Raw genomic sequence first — 21161 nt, forward strand, 5'->3', positions numbered from 1 at the left:
TAAATGGGCATAAGCATAGTACAAATCTCATAGGGTTATTATGAGAATTTTTTTTTTTTAATTTGTAAAGCACTCACAACAGTGCCTGGCACTAAATACCATATAAATGTTTTCCTAGTAAACCCAAATAAAAAAGGAAGCGCATAAGATGAGACTCAAGTGTCTCAAGAGGAAGATTAGAGAAAGTAGTTCTCGCCCAGTTTCTCTGACATGATTTTTCTTTGTCAGGAAGCATTTTGAGGGACCAGAGATTCAAGAAATATCCTTTGGAAAAATGCAATCCTTAAAGAAGTCATGGTGAGACACATGTAATAACTTTCTCTCCTAAATAATCTATCCTCCTCAAGGATGCCCAAGACAAAGGGCTATGGAACTCAGAGACCGTCCGCCTAGAATCCAAATCCTTGCAGACCAGAGGTTAGGAGCAAGAGCTCAGGGACCAGGGCCACCATGTATGATTGTATAGGTTGCACACTGCATAAGGCAACCATTTCCTAGGGGTGCCTCTCACATTACAGATGGTGTAGATTTGAATATTTATGATAATGATTTCTAGCTGATGGCCAGAAGGGGTCTTTCCCCCCCAAATCAGTACTTTATGAGAAACTTCTCTCTTACAGGACTTAAGAAAAGGGCATCATTTTTTTCATTTGCTCAAAAATCCCCTATGGCCTAATGGTGATCTTGGAGGCCACTCTCCCCATTACCCTCTGTGTGGGCCTGCCCTCTGGCTTGACTTCCACCAACCCGGTGGGAGCCCCAGGCCCCCTGCCCTGGCCACAGGCCATACTCACGGGTTGGTCGTAGAGAGGATAAACATGGAGCTGTAGGGAGGCATGGGCTTGGGGCCGTCTTCCCCAGGGTCGTCTTCTTCCTCTTCCTTCTTCTCTTCTTCCTTTTTTGGCAGTGGGTCTGGGTTGGCGTTTTTGTTCACTGTGGGGACAAGAACCGACACAGGGCTCCCTCCATGATTTCCCATAAGCCTCTGGGCTCCCGTCTGCTCCCCAGAGCAGACAATAAGCAGCTGACGTTTATAAAGTGCCTACAATGCGCCAGGCACCACATTAGGCCATTAAGTACTCACATGACCCTGTGAGGTTGGTACTTTATGATCTCCACTTTACAGAGGATGAAACTAGCACAGAGAGGTGAAGCGACGTGCCTAAGGTCACATGGCTGGGATGTGGCAAAGCTGGGATTTGAACCTGGTCCCAGAGTGCCTGCTCTCAACCACCCGATAGCCTTGAGTCTGGTGGGATGTTCACAGGATGTTAACACAAACCTGCCCTCATCCCGTTGGATCTTCATACCATCACTTGGAGGTAGGTAGCATGAGGCCCGATAGACCCACTTTACAGATGATAATACTAAGCTCTCCCTTTGTCAAACTGCAGGGTCTCCCCCCATGAATACCGCTCTCTTGATGGCAAGGGCCACTACCCTTCCAAGCATTGATTCTGCAGCCTAACCTTGCTATGTGTCTGTGGGCAGGCTGAGTTTCTCTGAACCTCAGTATTTTCATCTATAAAATGGGCACAATGACAGGATCCACCTTATAGAACTATGGTGAGTGTTTATCAAGCAAACTCACGGAAATCTCCTGCACAGAGCCGGCACTAGAGAAACCGGGTTTTTGTTACCATCTTCGGGAATAACTAGCTCAGTGGGCCATTTCTAAATTCTCACTGCTTCTCTGACCCCAATCTTACATGGTGGGGGGCTTGGAGGGAGGTCACAAACTGCCAATCCCCTCAAGGGCCTAGACCTGCACTGTACAACACTTGAACAGTGGCTACTCCAAACCTCCATACGTTGTACGTGTAAAACACACCGAATTTCTAAGACAGAGTACAAGACAAAGAACATAAAGTAGCTGCTTAATAACGTTAAAAATGTTGATTACACCTTGAGGTGGATACAAATAAATAACACTTTGGGTTAAATGTGATTAAAGTTCCTTTCACCTATTTCTTTTTTGTTTTTGTTTTTTTTTTAAGGGAGGGGCACGGAGCAAAGGAGAGGGAGAATCCTAAGCGGGCTCCACTCCCAGGGCAGAGCCTGACGCGGGGCTCGATCTCACGACCCTGAAATCATGACCTGAGCTGAAATCAAGAGTCAGACGCTTAACTGACTGAGCCACCCAGGTGCCCCTCTTTTCTTAAATCACTCCTCCTTCCTCCTTCTCTCCTTTCTTTCTTTCAATATGGCTACTGGAAAGTTTAAAACTACACACGTAGCCCATCTCGCATTTCTTTCGGACAGCGCTGGTCTGGGGAATCATCTGATGCCCCCTCGATTTCCATTAAAAGGATCCACTGCTTGTCAAACACAGTGGCTTCCTGGCTTCCTTATGGGAATATGCGATGCAAGCAATATCCCTAAACCTCCTCAGGGGCCATGTGCCCGGCACTGCGGCATATTATCTCATTTAACCCTCCCAGCAGTCCCGTGGGGCAGGAAACCACATCTATACCCATTTTGAGAGGAAGAAACTGAGGCCAGAGAGGTAGGGTCACTGACTAGGGTCACCCAGCCAAGCCTGCAGGGATTGGGTCCAGGCAGCCCTGCTCACCCTGTCGGCCCCAGGGACACCGGGTGCCCCCCCCCCCCGGTGACAGGGGGTGGTGGGGGTCTCACCTTGGACGACGGTGTGGTTGAGGGGGGGCGGGCAGGCCGGGGGGATGTCCACCGTGGTGTGGTCGGGTTTCCTGGCAGTCTTTGCTGAGTTGGTCTGGGTGCTGCTGGGGTTGGTGACGATAAGGCTGTTTTCAGGGGTCTTGGGGAGGCCTGGGTCGGACGGGTCCCCCGGGTTGTTGGGTGTCCGGCGGCTGGCGGCATTCTGGGGGTTGGTGGCCGCGGCAGGCGGGGCCAGTGCTGGGCCGGGGTCGGTGCTGTTCCCGGTCCTGGCGGGGCTCTGGGGCAGGCCAGGGCGGCCGAGGCTGTCATGGGTGCCGGCCGACCCCGAGGTGGCCAGCTTGTTGTTCCTCATGTTGTCGATGTCCTCAGCCAGCGGTGGCTCTTGGCGGCCCAGGTCCTGCTGGATTGGCCGGGTGGTCGACAGGTTAGGGCCCGACACGGGGACCCCGGGCCCCTGGTTCTCTCTGTGGAAGGCAGGCCAACGAGAAAGGACCCATAACTGAGTTAGAATAACAGATCGAACGTTCTGGACCCTGCCTTAGCTTCTGCCCTTCAAGGGGCACTCTTGGACCCAGAGAGGCCACGTCCCGGAGCTCCCCAGGGCCTCGCACAAGAGGGCCCCGGCTGACTCCTGCTCAGAGATCACCACCCCACGTAAGTGTAATGGCCCGCCCCCCCGGGTTTCAGTGTGGTGTTTCTCCTACTGTTTCCTGGGGGACGAGGCTACTCCCATGGGGAGAAACCCGAGGGTAAAATAACTTTTTGCCAGAGCCTGGCTTCCTCCACCTCGAAGCTCCCTGCCTCTGCCTACAGGCCCCCCGGGAGCTCCTGGGCGGGGCTGGGGCTCACAGTGTTTTCAGGGGTGCTAAAGCAGACACGGGGCCACCATCTCTTTAGGGGTAGAACTGCCTCATGGCTTAACGTGCCTGAGGTATTTATGTCCTCTCCCAACATTCCAGTTAGGGGGAGCATGCAGTACATGCAAGTAAACATAATAAACAATAATAAACGTAATAACAGCAAATGCTCCAGTAACAAAGCTCTCAGTGCTGCTCTAAGCACTCGGCTTATAAGAACCCCTTCATCCTCAGCCCCATGAGGAGCAATTACTAGCCCCGTTTTCCAGATGAGGACACTGAAGCTCAGTGAGGTTAAGTCTCTTATCTAAGGCCACACAGCTGGTAAATGAACATGATAATTTTTCATGGGGATACAAGCGTGATGAGCATTCCAGGCAGAAGGAACAGCCAGGGCAAAGGTCCTGAAACAGGGACAAGCTTGTTGAGTTTCAGGAGGCTGGTGTGGCTGGAGGTGGATAGTGGGGGAGACAAGCTGGGTAGGAGTTTGGTGCCTCAGCTACTCAAATGGTTAACACTATGCAGATGGACAGGAGAAGAGTCTGAGTGTTCGGTGCAATGGGAGAGGAGAGAAAAATGTTAACAGTCCTGGCTGGGCTTTTTCTACCCCAATGCCCTTTGGGACATCCGCTCTTCGAGCCAAGTGGTTAATTTTTGTCTTTCTTGTTCACAGCTGTGATTCCGGTGCCCAGAACGGGGCCTGGCACATGGCAAATGTTTGGTCACTTTTCATCACATAATAAGCAAATGCCCCCATTTTTCAGAAGAGGATGCTGAAGCCCAGAAGTCCCACAGGCCCAGACCTCCCATCAACCCCTGCCTCCTCCCATCTGCACACTCACCCCTAGCTTGCCAGACACCCCAGAAGCTGTGGCCCCAGTGAGGGTGGCTGGGCTCTGGAGCCTGTCTGGTGCCTCCCGGCTGCATGTCCGTCCTCAGCTGGCCTCGGCTCTGCCTGCCTGCGCCAAAGTGGATCTGGCTCCCGGTCAGCTCCCTGAGAGTTTGGTCCCCAAGTTTGCTGTTTGCTTTCAGATGCCCCTTTAGACCCTCGGTCCTCAGATGAGGGGTCTCATCCTTCCCTAGCTCCTGGGCGCTGTCCCTGGCAAGTCTGTTCCCTGGAAACCCCAGGATATTTGTGGTTTATAATCTCAACGACATCTCTCCCTGGAGGGCTTTGCAATCTGAAACTTATCTCTCGGGCTCTTCTTAAAGGCAACCCCAGTTCTGCTTCCTCTATCCTCTACTTCTTGTTATAGCTCACGTGTACTGAGCACCTGCCGTGGGCCAGGCTACACACACCAGCTCTTCCAGTCCTTAGAATCATTGTGGGCAGGGGGCAGTACTGTTAGTCCCATTATGCAGATGAGGAAACTGAGTCCTGGAGAAGCCAAGTCATAGCAGAAGACGATTTTCTGAGGTTGCACATGTTCATTGACCCCCTGGGAGATCAGGTGCAATAGCAGGCATCAAAGCCCAAGCCCAATCTGGAACCCTAAATCCACCTAACACTTCCTCGTTTCAATTTTGCATTTTAACTTGCCAAAGTCCACAGTGTTTTTAGGAAGCAGAAGAGAGACGGGGTAATTTATTTTCAGATTTGTCTCTCTGAGGCTGCAGGGGGCGAAGGACAGGCCCAGCCGGTTTTCTCACTTCTCAGTCACATGAGTGGACCAGACTGACCTGGCTTGAGTCTCAGCAAAGCCCCTCACTAGCTGTGTGACCCTCTGTAGTTTGATTAACTTCTCTGAGCCCCAAGTCCCTTGTCTTTAAATTGGGGCTAGAGTAGCAGAACCTTCCCTATAACTTGGAGACTACAGTGGGGATCCTGAAGCTGAGTTGCTACATAACCACTGGCAAGTTACTCAGCATTGTTCCTCATCCGTCACAAAGGCGTGGTAACCTCCTTGGGTCCCTGTGAGGATCAGGTGTAAAAATGACTCCTGGACCCAGAACCCGATGGAATCTTCCCTGCCTGGTTTAGAACCTTTCTGGGACCAGTGACCCTTTATCCTTCCCAGTGTCTCCCTTTTGGAATAGGAGTCTCTACCCTGTGCCCGTCCCACCCCCGTATTCTGGGGGCAGAGAATTTGTCTTCTAGTTCATGTCCACAGATGGGAGGGGATTTGGCCTCCAAATGGATCCATACCCAGAGTCTCACCCATACCCAACTTAGATGATGGGATGTAGGATTTCTGAGCTGATGTTGTAACAGGCTAAGACTTCTGGGGATGTTGGGATGGGGTGAGTGTATTCTGCACGTGAAATGGACATATATCTTGGTGGGGGGAGGAGCCAGAGGGCAGACTATAATGGTCAGAATGGTGGCCCCTCAAAAGATACGTCCACCTGGAAACCATGAATGTGGCCTTATTTGGAGAAAGGGCCTTTGCAGATGTAATTAGGTTAAGGATTGTGAGATGACGGGAGCCTACGTGGCTCAGGTCATGATCCCAGGGTCCTGGGATCAAGCCCTGATTTGGGCTCCCTGCTCAGTGGGAAATCTGTTTCTCCCTCTCCCTCTGCCCCTCTCCTCCCGCCTCCTCCCCGCCACCCCACCGCTTGTGTTCTCTCCTTCTCACTCTCAAATAAATAAAAAGCTTAAAAAAAAAAAAAAGGATCGTGAGATGAGGTCATCCCAGATCAGGGTGGGCCCTGAATGCAATGACCAGTCCTCGGAAGAGAAGGAGAGAGGACACAGAGGCGGAGGGGTGCAAAGCTGGAGGCAGAGTGTGCAGTGATGTGTCTATCGGCCCGGGAGGACCGAGCCCCCAGCACTGCCAACAGCCCTGGGAACCTCGGACGGTGGGTGCCTGGACAGCGAGCATCAGCTGTAATGGCACGGGTAGGCAAGGTCTACACCTATATATCCCCAACGTCTGACGCAGCCCACAAATAAGTTCCTAATTCGAACCCACTCCTGGTCCTTTGTGAGAAGTTGTCCATGAGATGAAAATCTGGCTGGCACTGTTTCCTCATTGTTCCTACAGATTTTTTTTTTTTTTTTTTAAAGAGAGAGCTATCCCTAGCACAAAGCAGGTTCGGGTAAATTACTATTTCAAAGAGAACCTAGCTCCTTCGGGCACCACGTAAAGAGGTTATACTAAAGAATACAGTGGCTGAGACCGTGGCACACCTCACGGGGACGTCAGCCTTGCGCCCAGGACCGAGAGCATCTTGGCTCCCTCTGCCACCTCTGTCTGCTGCAAGTCGGACCAAGCTCAGCCTGCAGAGGCCTCACATCTAGTCTCCAGGAGGCTTCACTGCCAAGCATCTCCAAGGAGAACTCAAAAGGGGCAGAAAACTTTGAAGTCAGGCCCCTTCCCCCTTCCCTCTTGGGGATGTGCATCATCTGCCCGGAATAGGCAGCTGGTTGCATAACCCTGCCCTGCACCGCGTCCCTCTGCCAGCTAATCACTTCAGCATCCTTCTCCCAAGGGCTATGGACACCTTGCCCGGGGCGTGCTCAGGCCCCCAGGTGCAGAGGATGGTCCTGCTTCCTGATGCCACCATGTCCTAAGGACCTATGTGTATTACCTCGTTTAATCCCCACAGCCACCACCACTGGAGGTGGGATTAGGATCAGGCCCATTTTACAGATGAGGAAACTGAGGCCCGGAGAGGCAAAGGCCATTGCCAGGTGTCACCCAGCCGGGAAAGGGCTGGGCTGGACTCTGGTCTTACAGATTCTAAGGCAGTATAGACTCTATGAGGCTCAGAGGTCCAGGATCTCCTCTTGCTCTTTCTGGGGAGTGGGTTTCATGGTGATGGCAGCAGGTGGAACTAGGGCTCAGAGAGCCCAGAGGTTAATTCCGGGGTGGCGCAGGTCTTGGCAAGAGCTGCCCCTACTCAGCCATGTCCAGCAGGAGGCACTGCCCGGGTACGGGGAGTGGCAGCCGCTCTGGGACCCGCAGGGTTTTCCTGGGAGGTGGGGAGAGAGCTACATTCGCTTTGGTCGCCCTGGGGTGCCACTGGGCTCAGCCACCTGGGGTGGGGGATCTGGGGTCAGTGGCTGCTGAACGATGTAGAATGAATGAAATAGAATGTGCTTCCGTCCACTTTTCACTGGGGTGAGCTTGTGAGAGCTTCAGGGGGCCATTTAAAGCTGGGGAGGAGATGAAGGTGTAATCGGGGGAGAGGCAGAGGGAACGGAAAGAGAGCAATTATATATATATATATATAAAATCAATGTTCTGGTGAATGAAAAACACAGTGCGGGTCTGGGAAAAGGCTTAGGCAATGATAAAAAGGAAAAATGCAAGTGGCAAAGCCCTTAGGCAGGGCCACTGGCTTGTCACCATAGAGACCTGAAATGTCTTTTTAGTATATTATATTCGTGAATAAAGTTTTCTCTTGGCCATTTTTTTTTTTAAGCAGATGAATGCCTCGTCTTGGATTTTTTTCTCTAGAAGTGTCTGAATCCTCATGAAGTTTTATTTCCAACGAGCATTAGAACCTTTTCATAAGCCAGGAGAGTAAAGCCTCCCCTGGCCAGGGCATCTGGTGCGTCCATTACCAAGGGAATAGCAGCGCCCTCCTGATGCAGGTCTGGGGGTGGCCGTGGGGAGGGGGGGCAGAGGCCACCTGTGGGATTCAGGAAAGCTGCATTCTTATCACACTGCTGCTATTAGCCGGCTGCCCTTGGAGAAAATCCCTTCCTCTCTCTGGGCCTCAATTTCCCCATCTGTGAAAGAAAGGAGCTGGAGTGGTCACTCTAAAGGCTATGCATATAAAGTTGTTTTTTTTTTTTTATGTCTGTCGATGAGAAAAAACAATTTTTTTTTTTAGAGAGGGAGGGAGAGAGGTGGGCGTGGGGCAGAGGGAGAGAGAGAATCTCTGGTAGACTCTATGCTGAGTGGACAGCCTGACGCGGGGCTTGATCTCACGACCTCGAGATCATGACCTGAGCCAAAAACAAGAGTTGGACGCTTAACCCACTGAGCCATCCAGGTGCTTCGATGAGAAAATCTTAACAGTATGAGTGATAATAATAATAGTAATAGCTAATACTTCCTGAAAGCTTGCTGTTACCACTACTACACATAGTTAGCATATATTGAGTACGTAGTAATAATCTTCACAGTGATAACAGTTAACATTCACTGAGTACTTATTATACGCCAGGCACGATTCAAAGCATTTTACATGTATTAACTCAGTTGAACCTTCTGCTTACCCTAGGCGGTAGGTACCACTCTCATCCCCACTTTACAGATGAGCCAACAGAGGTGCACAGAGGGGAAGGGACATACTACAAGTCACACAGGCGGGAGGTGACCGGCAGGAGTGTGACCTCCGGTTCCAGAGTTCTTGCCCTTCACCACCAGGCTGTGCTGACATTCTGTCCCTGTCACCCAGGCTCCTTTAATCACAGGAGTCATGTAACCACAAGGATGACAATAATAGTAATACTAGCAGTAGTGAGAAGAACGGCGCTGGTGAATCACGGGTCCTTAATTATCGAGTCATGTTCTAAATACTGTATTCCACCTAAACATCCTTTCTGTGGCTTCTCCTTGTCCTTAGAGGATTGAAGGTCCTGCTGACCCATCACTGTCCCTTCCATTTCTTTGTCTGCCACTCTCTCCTCACCCTCCAAACTGCAAACTGGCCTCCTTCTGGTCTACCTCAGGGCCTTTGCACATGCTGTTCTTAGCCTAGAAAACTTTACTCCCTTCTCAGATTGTTCCTGTTGGGAGCCTGCCCTGGGCACAGGGGGAGGGGGAGAGAGAGAATCTCGAGCAGACTCCTCACTGAGCACAGAGCCTGATGTGGGGCTCGATCTCACAACCCTGAGATCATGACCTGAGCTGAAACCAAGAGTTGGAAACTTAACGGACTGAGCCACCCAGACACCCCTTGTATGTTTTAAATACACACCCCATTTTCCCAGAATGCAACTACTGGACACATTAAAGGAAGACTAGACTCTATTTCGTAAGGAACTTCAGCAAGAGGGGTGTTCCAGTTTGGAAAATCTCAACACTGGTGGCAACTCCCTCATGTCACCTGAGTTGCCCCACCTGGAGCCAGCCAGCATCAGGAGCTGTCCCATTCACGGTGCCTCTGCACACAGGGCCCTACGTCACTTCACTCTGCCCTCTAGACCTTCCTTACTCAAAGTGTGGTCCCCGGACCAGCATCAGTCTCACCTGGGAGCTCCTAAGAAATGCAGAATGTCAGGCTGCACCCAAGACCAACTGATTTAGAATCTGTATTTTAATAAGGTCCCTGGGGATTCACATACACATTCAATTTTGGTAAGTGCTGGCCTAGTGCCTATGTCATATAACAGAGCCACTTAAACACATCATTAAAAAATCAATATGATACCCTCGTGGTGATATAAACAAAGACTAACAGGACATCAGTGAATATAAGAACAATGTCTGTTTCAACATGGTTGGGCTTCTCTATGTAGAATTACTACAGGACTGTTGCAAAATATTAAGAAAACAAGGATGCTGTTTCCTACTGGGTAGGGCGCTGGCCTGGAAGAAGCCTCCAAAAGCTTCAGCCCTGCTCTCAATTCAATTCTGAGGGCCTTGAGTGGCTTTTCAAATCCCTCAGGAACAGCCATCAGGTAAAAAAGATGGTTGACTCATTAACAGCTAAAAATGGTCTACATTTACCAAGCACTTCCGTGTCCTCTGCTCTTCTCCGGGCCTTTTGCTGGAATTCTCTCTTTGAATTCCAGCAATGACCCAATTTGATCCCACCATCTCCATTATACAGACTGAGAAAACAGGCCCAGAGATGTGAAGTCACTTGCCCAAGGTCACACAGCAAGTACATGGAAGAGCTGAAGAATTCGGTGGTGGGGGGAAGGGGGTATTTCTCATAGATTTTCCCTGAGACGCACAAGGGCGAAATGGTGAGCCTGCAGCCTCTGGCGGCCAGCCCAGAAGGCCTAGGTTCAGGCCACTTCGTACCCGGGCCGCTCCGCCTCTCGGTTCCCCATCCGTGACAGTGGGGTCTACCGCAGAAGGCTGAGACGCTCAACAGGTGCGGGCTACCCCGCAGGCGCCACGTTGGCGCTTAGCTTTATTACCGCTCTTGTCACCGGCCACAGCTTAGAGACCCCCCACCCCCACTTACTTCCTCCTCCGGTGCCGGCGCTCCCTGTCCTCCCTCCGCGCGTCCGCCTCATACGTGGCCGGAGGGCCGTGCCGGTGTCGCCGCCTCCGCTCGCCGCCGTCGGGCCCGTCGGCGTCGCCCTCGCCGCCCCGCGCCGGCCGGCTGCCCTCGCGGTGCCTGGACCTCCGCTCGGCCTTGTCCTCCGCGCCGTCGTCAGCCGGCCTGCGGTGGACCCGGTGCCGGCGCGGCTCCCCGTCGGCGCCCGTGCGGGGCGAGCTGCTCCGGCTCTCCCTGCTGGCGCCCTGGCGGTGCGCGTGCCTGCGGTGGGGGTCCCCGGCCTTGCCCCGCTCGGCCTCGCCCTCCCAGAAGCCCGGCTGCTCCAGGCTGCCCTCCCGGGCGTGGTGGTCCGACTCGCGGCCGTAAGGCCCTTCCCGGCTCAGCTCGGCCTCCTGGCTGCCCGCCCAGGGCCTGCGGGGGTCCAGGCCCACCGAGCCGCTGGGGTCCCGGGCCCGGTCGTGGTAGCGGGCCTGTTTCCTGAGGAAGTCCTCGGCCCGCTGCTGGCCGAGGCGCTGGTCCACCGTGGGCTCGGCCGCCCGGCTCTTGTTGGTGTTGTTGTTGCGGTTCTCCTGGGGATCGACCACCAGCGGCCGGTCCAGGTGGGTCTTCATGTCCGGCCGCAGGTGCCGGGCGTAGGAGGCCTTCCAGCGCTCGTCCGGGTCCATCTCGTTGTACAGGGCCTCCCGGCTGGCCAGCAGATTCTGCTTCCGCATCTCGCTCGTCCGCTGCTCCCACACCGACTTGGTGGGCTTCTGGTTCTTCTGTTGCTCCTTCCTGCAAGGGGAGGGTGCAGGGCTTAGAGCACCCCCCCCCCTCCCGGGGCACTGTGGCCGGCTCAGGCCGCTCCGACTGAGGGGAGTCTCAGCCCAGTGGGCGTCTCAACCCAGGTGGTCTTGACCCAGGGCACATGGACGCTCAGAAGGGTATCTTGGCCTGGCTTGGGTATCTCCGCCCAACCAGGTGTCTCAGCCTGTGCAGAAAACTTAACTTGGTTGGACATCCTGGCCTAGCAAGCGCCTTGGCCCAGGTGGGTGTCTCGATCCAGTGAGGTGTCTCAGTCTGACTGCGTATTTTGTCTAGTGGCGGAGGTCTGAGCCCAGATGGGCGTCCCTGTTGTCCTCTCTACTCTTTGCAAATTGTAGCACATGACCCCCTGGGGGATATAGCCTTGACCTTCAAACTATTTTAACCTCTGAGACAGCCAGTCATAATGGACAGTGGCCTGGGAGCAGGTTCTGGAATCGTCCACGGTGCCTGCATGAGCCTTCAATTCTGGGTCACGGGAGGTCTGGGTGGTCCCAGGGAGAGCCCGGGTGGGTACTTGGGAGTCTGGGGGGCAGCGCCTCTTTATCTGCGGTTGCCTGTTCACCCACAGGGCCACTGCTGGAGTGCCCACCAGGCTGGAGCCCAGCCCGGAGGATACAGGCTTTTCCAGGATTTCTGTGTGCATTGATAGTTTTATACAGACCATCACCTTCCACAGACTGTCAGATGATGTGTTTTCCTGGGCTCCCCTTTCACAGCCACCTCCTTCCACTTTGGCAAAGAAAGCCCCCTCCCCACCGTCACGTGATGCGCTGCCCCACAGTGTGCAAAATCCCTGGGACATCCGACGCAGACACCATTCCGAATATCAGTGTCAACGAATGTCCCTTTAATCAAGACACCTCAGCTCCCACCACCTCACCACCTCTGCTTTGCCAGCAAACTCTGTCTGCTTTACCTTCATGATCTGCCTAGATAGACTTCAGCTACATCCATCACCCTACTCCAGTTCCACTATCTCTTTTGCATGGACCAGTGCAGTTTTTCTCCAACCTGGTCCCCTGACTTCCACCCTTGCTCCCCACAGTCTGTTCCCCGGACGGCTGCCAGAGGGTGCCCATGAACACCCGAGTCAGGTCTTGTCCTTCCTGTGCTCAAGAACCCTCCATAGCTTCCACCTGACTCAGAGCAAATGTGAGTCCCGCCCATGACCCACAAGATCTGTTTGTCACCTGTCTGGCTTCACTTCCTCCCGCTCTCCTCCCTCTCTTCCTCTATGTCAGTCACAATGGCCTCCTTCATGTTCCCTAAACACAACAGGCACATTCCTGCCTGAGGGCCTTTGTATACGCTGTTCCTGCTGCCTGGTATGCTCTTCCCTCAGATCCCCCCATGGCTCCTCCCTCACCTCCTTCAGGTCTTATCACCTTCTCAGTAAGGCCTTTCCTGACAACTTTATTTAAAAGCCCAACTCTCTCCAGCTCTAGCCCTCTGTACACCCCTTAGCCTCTTGTTAATGCTGCATCCCTAGCAGCTAGAACAGGGCTTGGCACATAGGAGGTGCTTATTAACTATTTATCGAGTAAAAAGGGGTGGGAGAGCAGAAGTACCTCATCCTAAAGCTCAACTCTCTTAGGGACTGCTTCCTGCCCCCAAATAGTTGCCGGAGAGGGGGTACAGGCTGAGGAGCATTCTGGAGTTGGGAGCACTTACACAGCAATGGACATGTTGGCCGCCGACAGAGGACTCACTTCTGCCACCTCCTTGGCTTTCTGTAGAGCGAGTTTCTGGTTGGCTGCTTCTTCTTCTTCTTGCTCATCCTAAAAGACACATGGAGTCCCCTGTTCACAAAACATGGACTAGGCCTTGGAGCCTCACCTTGGACCCTACTGCTAATGAGGGGCAACATGTGGAATATTTATAAGCAGGTATGGCCTGGGTGTTGACCGACCAGAGCCAAGGACTGCAGGTGGGAACAGGTGCCCGACGTTGTTCAAGTGCACTGCTACCCCCTTTATGTGCAGTCTCGATATCCAGCTCACTATTAACCCTATTTTAGCACACAGCCGGAAAGAAAAGAAAAGGAAAAAAAGTCTCTCTTCCTCCCCACAATAGAGATTTCTCTGCGCCCTGTCTCAATGAGCCGGAAGTCAATGCAGAGATTTTCCTCTCACTTTACCTTCTGGGTTGTGCTCTCTGAACCAGGACTTTTCAAAAACACTGACTAGCCCCCACGTGCAGAAGAAAAAAACCTGGTGTCCCCTGGCCCATCCCATACACTGCCAACAGCTTCCAGAAGGGGAATCAGGAGAGGAGCTTATATTCTCAGCCGGTTAGGTTGGGGGAAGATGTTTTAAAAATACATACAGAAAAAGATGTTTTGGGGCTTTAAATCCTTCTTCAGCCTTCATGCAGGGCCTCATTCGTAAAACAGAAAAGCCAACAAAGAAAAAGCAAAGAAAAAGCAACGAGAAAGAAATGGCCAGAGATGAACCCACCCGTAAGAAGAGTCGTGCTATGGCAGGGCACCTCTCCCCCTGCACTGGGATCTCTGGGGCAAGCAGCAACCTTACCACCCTGGAAATGCTCAGATCAGGACACTCCGCCAGTGACAACACGGAGGTGGGATCTGGCCTTGCCACCCCTTCTCATAAGACCTCCCTTTCTCCTCGGCACCTCACTCAGCATTTCTCAGAGCCCAGTCCCTGGACCACCTGCCTTAGTATCACTGCAAATGCAGACTCCCAGGCCCCTGGGAGAGCCCGGGTCTGGGCCCCAGAATCTGTGCCTGGGTGCGTATCAAGCATGGGTCAAGTTTAAGCAGCAGCAAACGTGGCTAAGATCGCAGGTTCTAGACCTACCTGGCTTCAAATCTCAGCTCCTCCGCTTACTGCTGATGTCAGGCGAGTTGCCTCACGTCTTGGGGCCTCACCATCCTCACCTAAAATTTCCACTCTCCCTGACTTTCCTTCCCTCGCTCTTCTCTCCATCTGACATATTTATTTCTCGTCTATCTCTCCCACTGGAATGTCAGCCCCACGAGGGCAGATTTTTGCCTACTCTGTTCACTGCCGTGTCCTTGGCTCCTAGACCAGGCCATGCTCACAGTAGGTGCTCAATAAATGCTTTTGGATGAATGACACAGTCTGTAAAGTGGGGCTCAGAGAACTTACTTCTCAGGGTTTCTGTGAAGATTCAATGAGATGAAAAGACACTAGGGGCTTAGCAGTGTACCTGCCTTGTATGAAATGCTCAAGAAATGCTTGTAGAATAAATGAAGGAAACAATGTGGGTCTGGAGGAGAATGTCCATCCTTCATAGATGATCCTGCCTCTCTCCTTCCCCTTCTCCCACTCTCATGGCGCACCCTCTCCCCGGTGACAGCCTCTGAGGATGGGCTCCCGGAACTTGGGATGAGCACACGGTTGGATCAGCCCCCGGAGCCAGGCAGCTCCATGGTGACCAGGCCCGGGGCCGTGTGCTTGGGGTAGCAGAGACTTCCGTTTCCCCCGAGTCGGAGCAGGGCCCGGGAAACTCTCCCTCCCTCCTGCCAGGGCTAGCAGATGGAGGGTTTGGCAGCGTCCACTCAGTTCGGTTCAACACCTTGAGGCTCAGGAGATGGGGCCGTGAAGCGGAGGGATGCCCTAGGCCTGGCCCTCCTGGGCCGACAGGAAGACTCTGCACATGTTCTCTTAATGCAATGGGGCTGTTTCCCAACACCCTCCTCTCAAATTGCAAGAAAATGTGCCCGGCTTCCTTTGCGCAATGCACAACCTGCATAACCATTCCCCGCAGCCCTGTTCGTGGGCTATCCCAGGGAGGTGAGCTGTGGGACTGAAAGCAATGTTGCCTCCTCTGTGCCTAGCTGAGCTGGACCTGAGTCCCAGGGAGCTCAAGGCTGCTCAAAGGGGCATCTGCCAGCAAGTTTTGCCTGGGTAACTCAACATCACTGACAGGAGTGATAACTGGGCTTCTTGCGTGGATGGTTCTCAGCCCCCTCTCCCAAATTATCTCCCGACTTCATTGTCCTCTGCTCTTCTCTCATTTCTGCTCCTTAAGGGAATCACATCTCTGCTCTTTCAGCTCCCAGTTATGTGTCAAGTTCACTTACCCTCCCTGGACCTCAGCTTTCCCATCTGTGAAATGGGGAGAACAGTAAATCCCCACCTCTTTCACTGTGGTTTTTACTTTGTATCTTTGCCTGCTCAGCTGGGGCTCCAGTGAAAGCCAGCAGAGCCTGTAGGTAAAGAACTTGGGTTCTGGAGCTTGCCAGGCCTGGGTTCCCAGGCTTTCTTTTACCAGCTCTGTCCAGTGAAAGCTCTAGGGCCCGGTTGTGCCTAGGGACCGATAGAGGCTCCGTTTATTGAGCACTTACTGTAAAGCAAGAACCGTGTTGAGTGCCTGTGCACTGTGTGATGTTATAAATAGTAGCTGCTATTATCCTACCATCTGGGACCAGTGACTTTTCCTTTCTGAGGCTCAGTTTCCCCTTCTGCAAAAGGGAGATGGCAGCAATGCCTGGCACCGTAAGCATCACCTAATTCTTTACTGCTGCCACTTGGAGGCGAAGTCCGGCCAGCTCCCAAGCTCATGGGGCCGCGCATGGAGCCTCCAGACCCTGTGCAGGTTATACCCCATCTGTCCGGTCCTTTCAGCTCTAGGATGGTGACAGTGCTTGCTAGCCTGGGGCCTACACCATTCCTTGGAGGTCCTTTGATGCTGCCTACTCCCTATAAATGGGCACTCCGGTGGAGTCTGCCATCTGTTCCCTGTGGCAGGCCCGCTGCCTTACCACCTCCCACCTCCTCTGCCCTGGAATCCGCTTGGTCAGGGACAGTCTGTTTCAGGGGGAGGGGGTGCCTCCTCCCTGGCCCGGTGCATCCTGGGCAAAAGCTCTAACCCTTTCCCCACCCCCCACGCCCAGCCCAGTCCTGATCTGCCATGAGCAGGTGGTAACTTTGCCACAGGGAGAAACATTCTCCCACCAACTCCACCTTGGTGAGCTCCTGGGCGTTGGCCAAATTATCCACCGCGATGGCTAAGAACACGTTCAGGAGGGTGTCTGCAGGCACTGGAGTCAGGGAAAGCACCGCCACTTGGACCCTGGCTACCGGGGCCTCCCGGACCCTCCCTTGCCGGCCCCCCCCCATCTGCTCCGCCAGCCGCCCAGGCCTGCCCCACCTCCCCCACGGAGGATACAGTTCCCGAAGAGCGTCAGCACGATGAAGTAAATGGAGAACACCATGCCACCCTGCACGCCCCCCTGAGACTTGATGCCATCATACATGACTTCGTTCCAGTCTTCACCCGTCAGGATCTGAAAGGGGACAGAGAAACACACAGCCAACCCCTCTCAGCCATGGGCCCCGCGGAGACGCAGCTGTGGGGCTGGAACCTGCCCAAGGCAGCTCTTCCTAGGCCCTTGTCTGGCGGAGGGAGGGTCTTGCCTCATTTGTGAGTGGGAAGGGCCATCCCTGCCCTGAGGGGCTCTCAGTCTGGTTTCTAGGAAAAGGTGATGCTTTTTTCTGCAACTCTGTCTTCCATGGTATGATAAGGGGATTTGCTATAGATGGAGGTGTACCCCCTAAATTCATTGCTTGAAGCTCTCAACCCTCATGTGACAGTATTTGGGGATGGGACCCATGCTGGTGGGTCTCTTGGGATGGGATTGGCGCCTTTCCTTCTAAGAACAGACACCAGAGAACGTGGCCTGTCTCTCTCTCTGTGTCGGGTAAGGAGGTGGCCATCCATAAACCAGGAAGAGAGTCCTACCCAGGAACCGACCATGTGAGCACCCTCGTCATGGACTTCCAGCCTCCCAAGCTCTGTTGCTTAAGCCACATATTCACTGGTCCTTCTGGACTGCTGGGCCTGGGGGCAGGGCGGGAACCAGTGACCAGAGGACGCATCAGGCACAGGGATGCAGGTGCCGGCAAATATAAGTTGCCCCGATGCTTATGGGATACACTGAGGGGACAGGCGTGCTCATTGGGGAAAAAAAAAAAAATCCAGCTTCCCTCCTTTGTAATATTTTCACAAGGATAAAGTAAATGTGAAAGAACTCCAAAAATGTCAATCTGTTAATGCAGGTTTCTCAGCCTCGGCACTGCTGACATTTGGGGCCGGGTCACTCTCTGGGGTGGCGCCGTCCGGTGCACTGTGGGGTGCTGAGCAACAGCCCTGGCCTCCACCCAATAATGCTTCCAGAACTTCCAAGTAAGTGTCCTTGGGGGACAGAATCCCTCTCGGACAAGAAGCCCTGTGCTAAAGATATATGGGTGGTGATTACAACTGTTAGCAATCATGTATGTGGGGGTTCAGAACTTCATGGGTGGTTTCCCTTTCCAACCCCTGGTCTAGGGGGTCTCATTTAGAAATTACCCTCCCAGGAGAGGGAGAGAGTGAAGTCACATTTTCCATAAACTCCCTTGTCCCCCTCACCCCAAAGAGACAGAACCCACCAGAAAGGCTCTGGTGGTCCCGAGCAAGGTCAGTTCCAAACCTCAGGGCATATGTCCACATAGGTGCAGAAGTTGCTTTGGGGAGACCACCGAGGGTCTATTTTGCCTTAGAATGTGGGATCAGTGTGTCTTCCAATCTGGGGAGGGTGGGTGTAGCAAACATGTCTTTTATTTTCTCTATTCTGATGCTTTGACCTGGGGCATCTGGGGCTTGCTGACCCTGGAGGGAGTTAGGGCCAGCTAATTCCTACAAATAGTAAACAACTTGTCTTGTGAGCACACTTTTCAAATGCAAACCAACCAATCCAGAGCCTGTACTCCCGACCACCTCCTCTATAGGCTCTTACACTCAGAGCCGAAAATCCCCTGCCCTAGGCACTCAGGGCAGGTACCAGCCAACCCGAGACAACCCTGATGCCCAGAGCCCACTGAGATAATTCAAGCTAGCCAATTCTGAATCTGCTTAGCCTGCCTCGCCGATCCTTCCTGCAGAAACCACAGTCAAAGCCTTGTGCTCGTGTACCCCCTCCCTTTGCCTCCTGACCCACCCTGGTGCTTCCCCGTGTGGCCCTGTGTGGCATGCATGACTCCCTCTCTTGGGATCTGCAAGTATAACAAACTGTCTTTCCAATGGCAGTTATCTACTGATCTGTTGGCCTCACCATACCTGAATTGATTATAAAACCTGTCTTTTAAAACAGAGGGGCAAGGCAAAGCAGAGAAAGAGGGATTTAAGGAAGCCCCTCATACGCTAAATGGGACCTTTAATCTTTGACACTAAGGGGCATCCACCCAAGGGGCCGGGTGAAGACTATACCTGAAACACCGTCATTATTGCTGCTGGAAAAGTGTCGAAGTTGGTAGGAGGAGTCCCTTCATCAAAATTAAACCTGCAGGGAGGACACAGGCATTTCACATTGGCCCTGCCCGGGTGCTGAGGGCTTGGCTCAGCCATCCAGTCTCCAGGGCAACATCTCCAGCATCTCTGTTCCTCAGAAGAAACCCTGACCGGGACCCGGGGCCCCGCCCATCTGGGTGAGTGCACTGGGCATCCAGGCCATGAGGAGGGCGGTCTGCGGGATGCAGGTGAGCCTGGGTCTCTGGATGCATTGGACGTGGATCCGGGGGCACTTGGCCCCAGGGAAGCAGAAGTCGGGGAATCTGCTGAGCACTTACTGGCCACCAAAGAGTTGCATTCCCAAAAGGGCGAAGACAACGATGAACAGGAAAAGGAGGAACAACAGGCTAATGATAGATTTCATGGAGTTGAGAAGAGAGACGACCAGGTTCCTGAGAGATGCCCAGTACCTGCCAACAGAGGCCGGGTGGGGGAAGGGCGGTTAGGCCGGGCATGCTGGAGGTGCTGGAGGTGGCTCCAACCTGGTCCCCATCCTCACCCCTGTTGGGATGCCAGGGAACTCCAAGAACTTACTTTGTGACTTTGAAAATACGCAATAACCTGAGGGCTCGTAACACGCTGATTCCAAAGGATGTGCCGGGTTTTATGACGGCCCAAATGACCTCGAAGATGCTCCCAATGATAACCTAGAACAGAGAACCTGGTCTCGTGTCCAGAGACGTGGAAAACATGCCCTGGCTCTGAGCCTTGCAGGAATCCAACCCAGCTGCCCTCAAATGGAAGCAGGATGAGGGTCTCAGATTCCTCCCATCCCTTTCTTAAAATTGAATAGTAAGTCACGCAGAGCAAAGAATTCCTGAAATGTATAACTGCAAAGTGAAGATCCATGTAACTGCCACCTCCATCAAGAAATAGGACATGTCAACACCCTGGAAGCCTCAAGGGACTCCTAGAGATAACCATCATCCTGAATTTTTAATAACCATTTCCTTGCATTTTTAAAAAATTGAAGTGAAATTCACATAAGACAAAACTAACAATTTGAAGCACACATCTCAGTGGCATTTAGCACATTCACAGCGTTGTGTGACCTTCACATCTCTCCAGTTCCAAAACATTTTCATCACCCCCAAAAGAGAGCCCGACCCCATAAGCACTGCCCCCCAACCCCCCACCGCCCCAGTAACCACTAATCTGCTTCCCGTCTCTATGGATTTGCCTGTTCTGGACATTTCATTTAAATGGAAATATGCAGTATGTGACCTTTTGGGTCTGGCTTCTTTCACTTAGCATAATGTTTCCGAGGTCCTTGCCTTTTTAAAGTTTTCAAGCATCATCCCTAGCCAATATGGTTTAGTTTTATCCATTTGAACTTGCATCAGCAGAAACATGCTATACGGACTGATTTTTGTCAGTGTCTGCCTCCTTTTGTGCAATTATCATGCAGGTGAGATTCATCCAGTTGTTAGGTGGGGCTGTTGTTGGTTGCCTCTCATCGCTGTGGAGAATTCCATGATATAGCTATGTCACAACTTATTTATTTATCCGTGCTACTGCAAAGGGATGTTGGTTTGTTTGGTTTAGGCTATTACAAACAAAGCCACTCAGGGCATTCTTGTGAATTGCTCTTGCATGAAGCCCGAGCGGGGGAATCACCAAATCCCCCTGCAAAGGAGGGTCTGCATACTTCCCTCCCACTGGCAGTGGCTAAAAGTCTTGGGAGCTCTGCATCCTCACCAATATTTGGGATGGCCCTCTCATTCCTTCCACATTCGGCTGAGTCTCTCTCATCCAGCGGTGACCCCTATCGTTCCCTTTCTGATGTTCCCAGGCCTCAGCCATGCTAGGTAAGAGCTGGGGAAATGAACTCCTTACAACCAGAACACTTACCCCACAGTCAAAGCAGTTGAAGGAAGAGTGGAAGTAAGGCCGTGTCCCAAGCCCGTACATTTTTATAAACATTTCGGACATAAAGAGTCCTAAGAAAATGAATTCTGCATAGTCTGGGGGGGGGTGGAAACAGAGAGAAGGTTAATTTTGTGGGGTGGGGGTGCTTCCAGGCGGCTCTGATTTTCCTGTTAATAGCAATCCCGTCCTGTTCTGGCCTAGGGAGGCAGGGAGAGAGGAGAGTCATTGGTGGCCTTGGCCAAAGATTATGCAAGCCTTCTTTTCTGTGGGCCTCAGTTTCTCCTCTATTAAAGAGGAGGAACAACAATGGCCCCCCACCCTCCTACCCACTGACCCCTGACCAATCTTAAAAAGGAGTAAGGAAAAGTTCCCTGGCTCTCCACCTTGTAGTTTTTGCCCTGGTTCAGTGAGAAGGGCTGGACGTGGGTCATGGCCAAGGACCCAGGTTTTGTGCTGGCTGGTGGGTTCCTGGGTGCTTACCATGTTTTTAAAACTAATGCACTAACAAACTAACTGGCTAACTAACAAAATAGCAATGGCCCC

General features: G+C 52.8%; 1 protein-coding gene across 6 annotated transcripts in view; it reads right to left on the bottom strand.

Moving 5' to 3' along the window:
• CACNA1A (calcium voltage-gated channel subunit alpha1 A) overlaps nucleotides 1-21161 on the bottom strand; it is a 211941-nt gene that overhangs the window by 61682 nt on the left and 129098 nt on the right. For 5 of the 6 annotated variants that reach the window (XM_073887694.1, XM_025863270.2, XM_025863269.2 and 2 more), the window contains 10 exons: nucleotides 20601-20713; nucleotides 19284-19396; nucleotides 19028-19159; nucleotides 18669-18741; nucleotides 16590-16707; nucleotides 16385-16452; nucleotides 13104-13210; nucleotides 10590-11399; nucleotides 2638-3101; nucleotides 795-933 (listed from right to left, as the gene is read on the bottom strand). In XM_073887694.1, coding sequence (XP_073743795.1) covers nucleotides 795-933; nucleotides 2638-3101; nucleotides 10590-11399; nucleotides 13104-13210; nucleotides 16385-16452; nucleotides 16590-16707; nucleotides 18669-18741; nucleotides 19028-19159; nucleotides 19284-19396; nucleotides 20601-20713 — 2137 coding nt within the window. The remainder of the gene's footprint in view (nucleotides 1-794; nucleotides 934-2637; nucleotides 3102-10589; nucleotides 11400-13103; nucleotides 13211-16384; nucleotides 16453-16589; nucleotides 16708-18668; nucleotides 18742-19027; nucleotides 19160-19283; nucleotides 19397-20600; nucleotides 20714-21161) is intronic. The other variant, XM_073887697.1, reaches the window with a different exon arrangement.

Source organism: Callorhinus ursinus, unplaced genomic scaffold, assembly GCF_003265705.2.
Source record: "Callorhinus ursinus isolate GAN/ISIS: 27379988/994484 unplaced genomic scaffold, GSC_fseal_2.0 scaffold82, whole genome shotgun sequence".
NCBI lineage: Eukaryota > Metazoa > Chordata > Mammalia > Carnivora > Otariidae > Callorhinus > Callorhinus ursinus.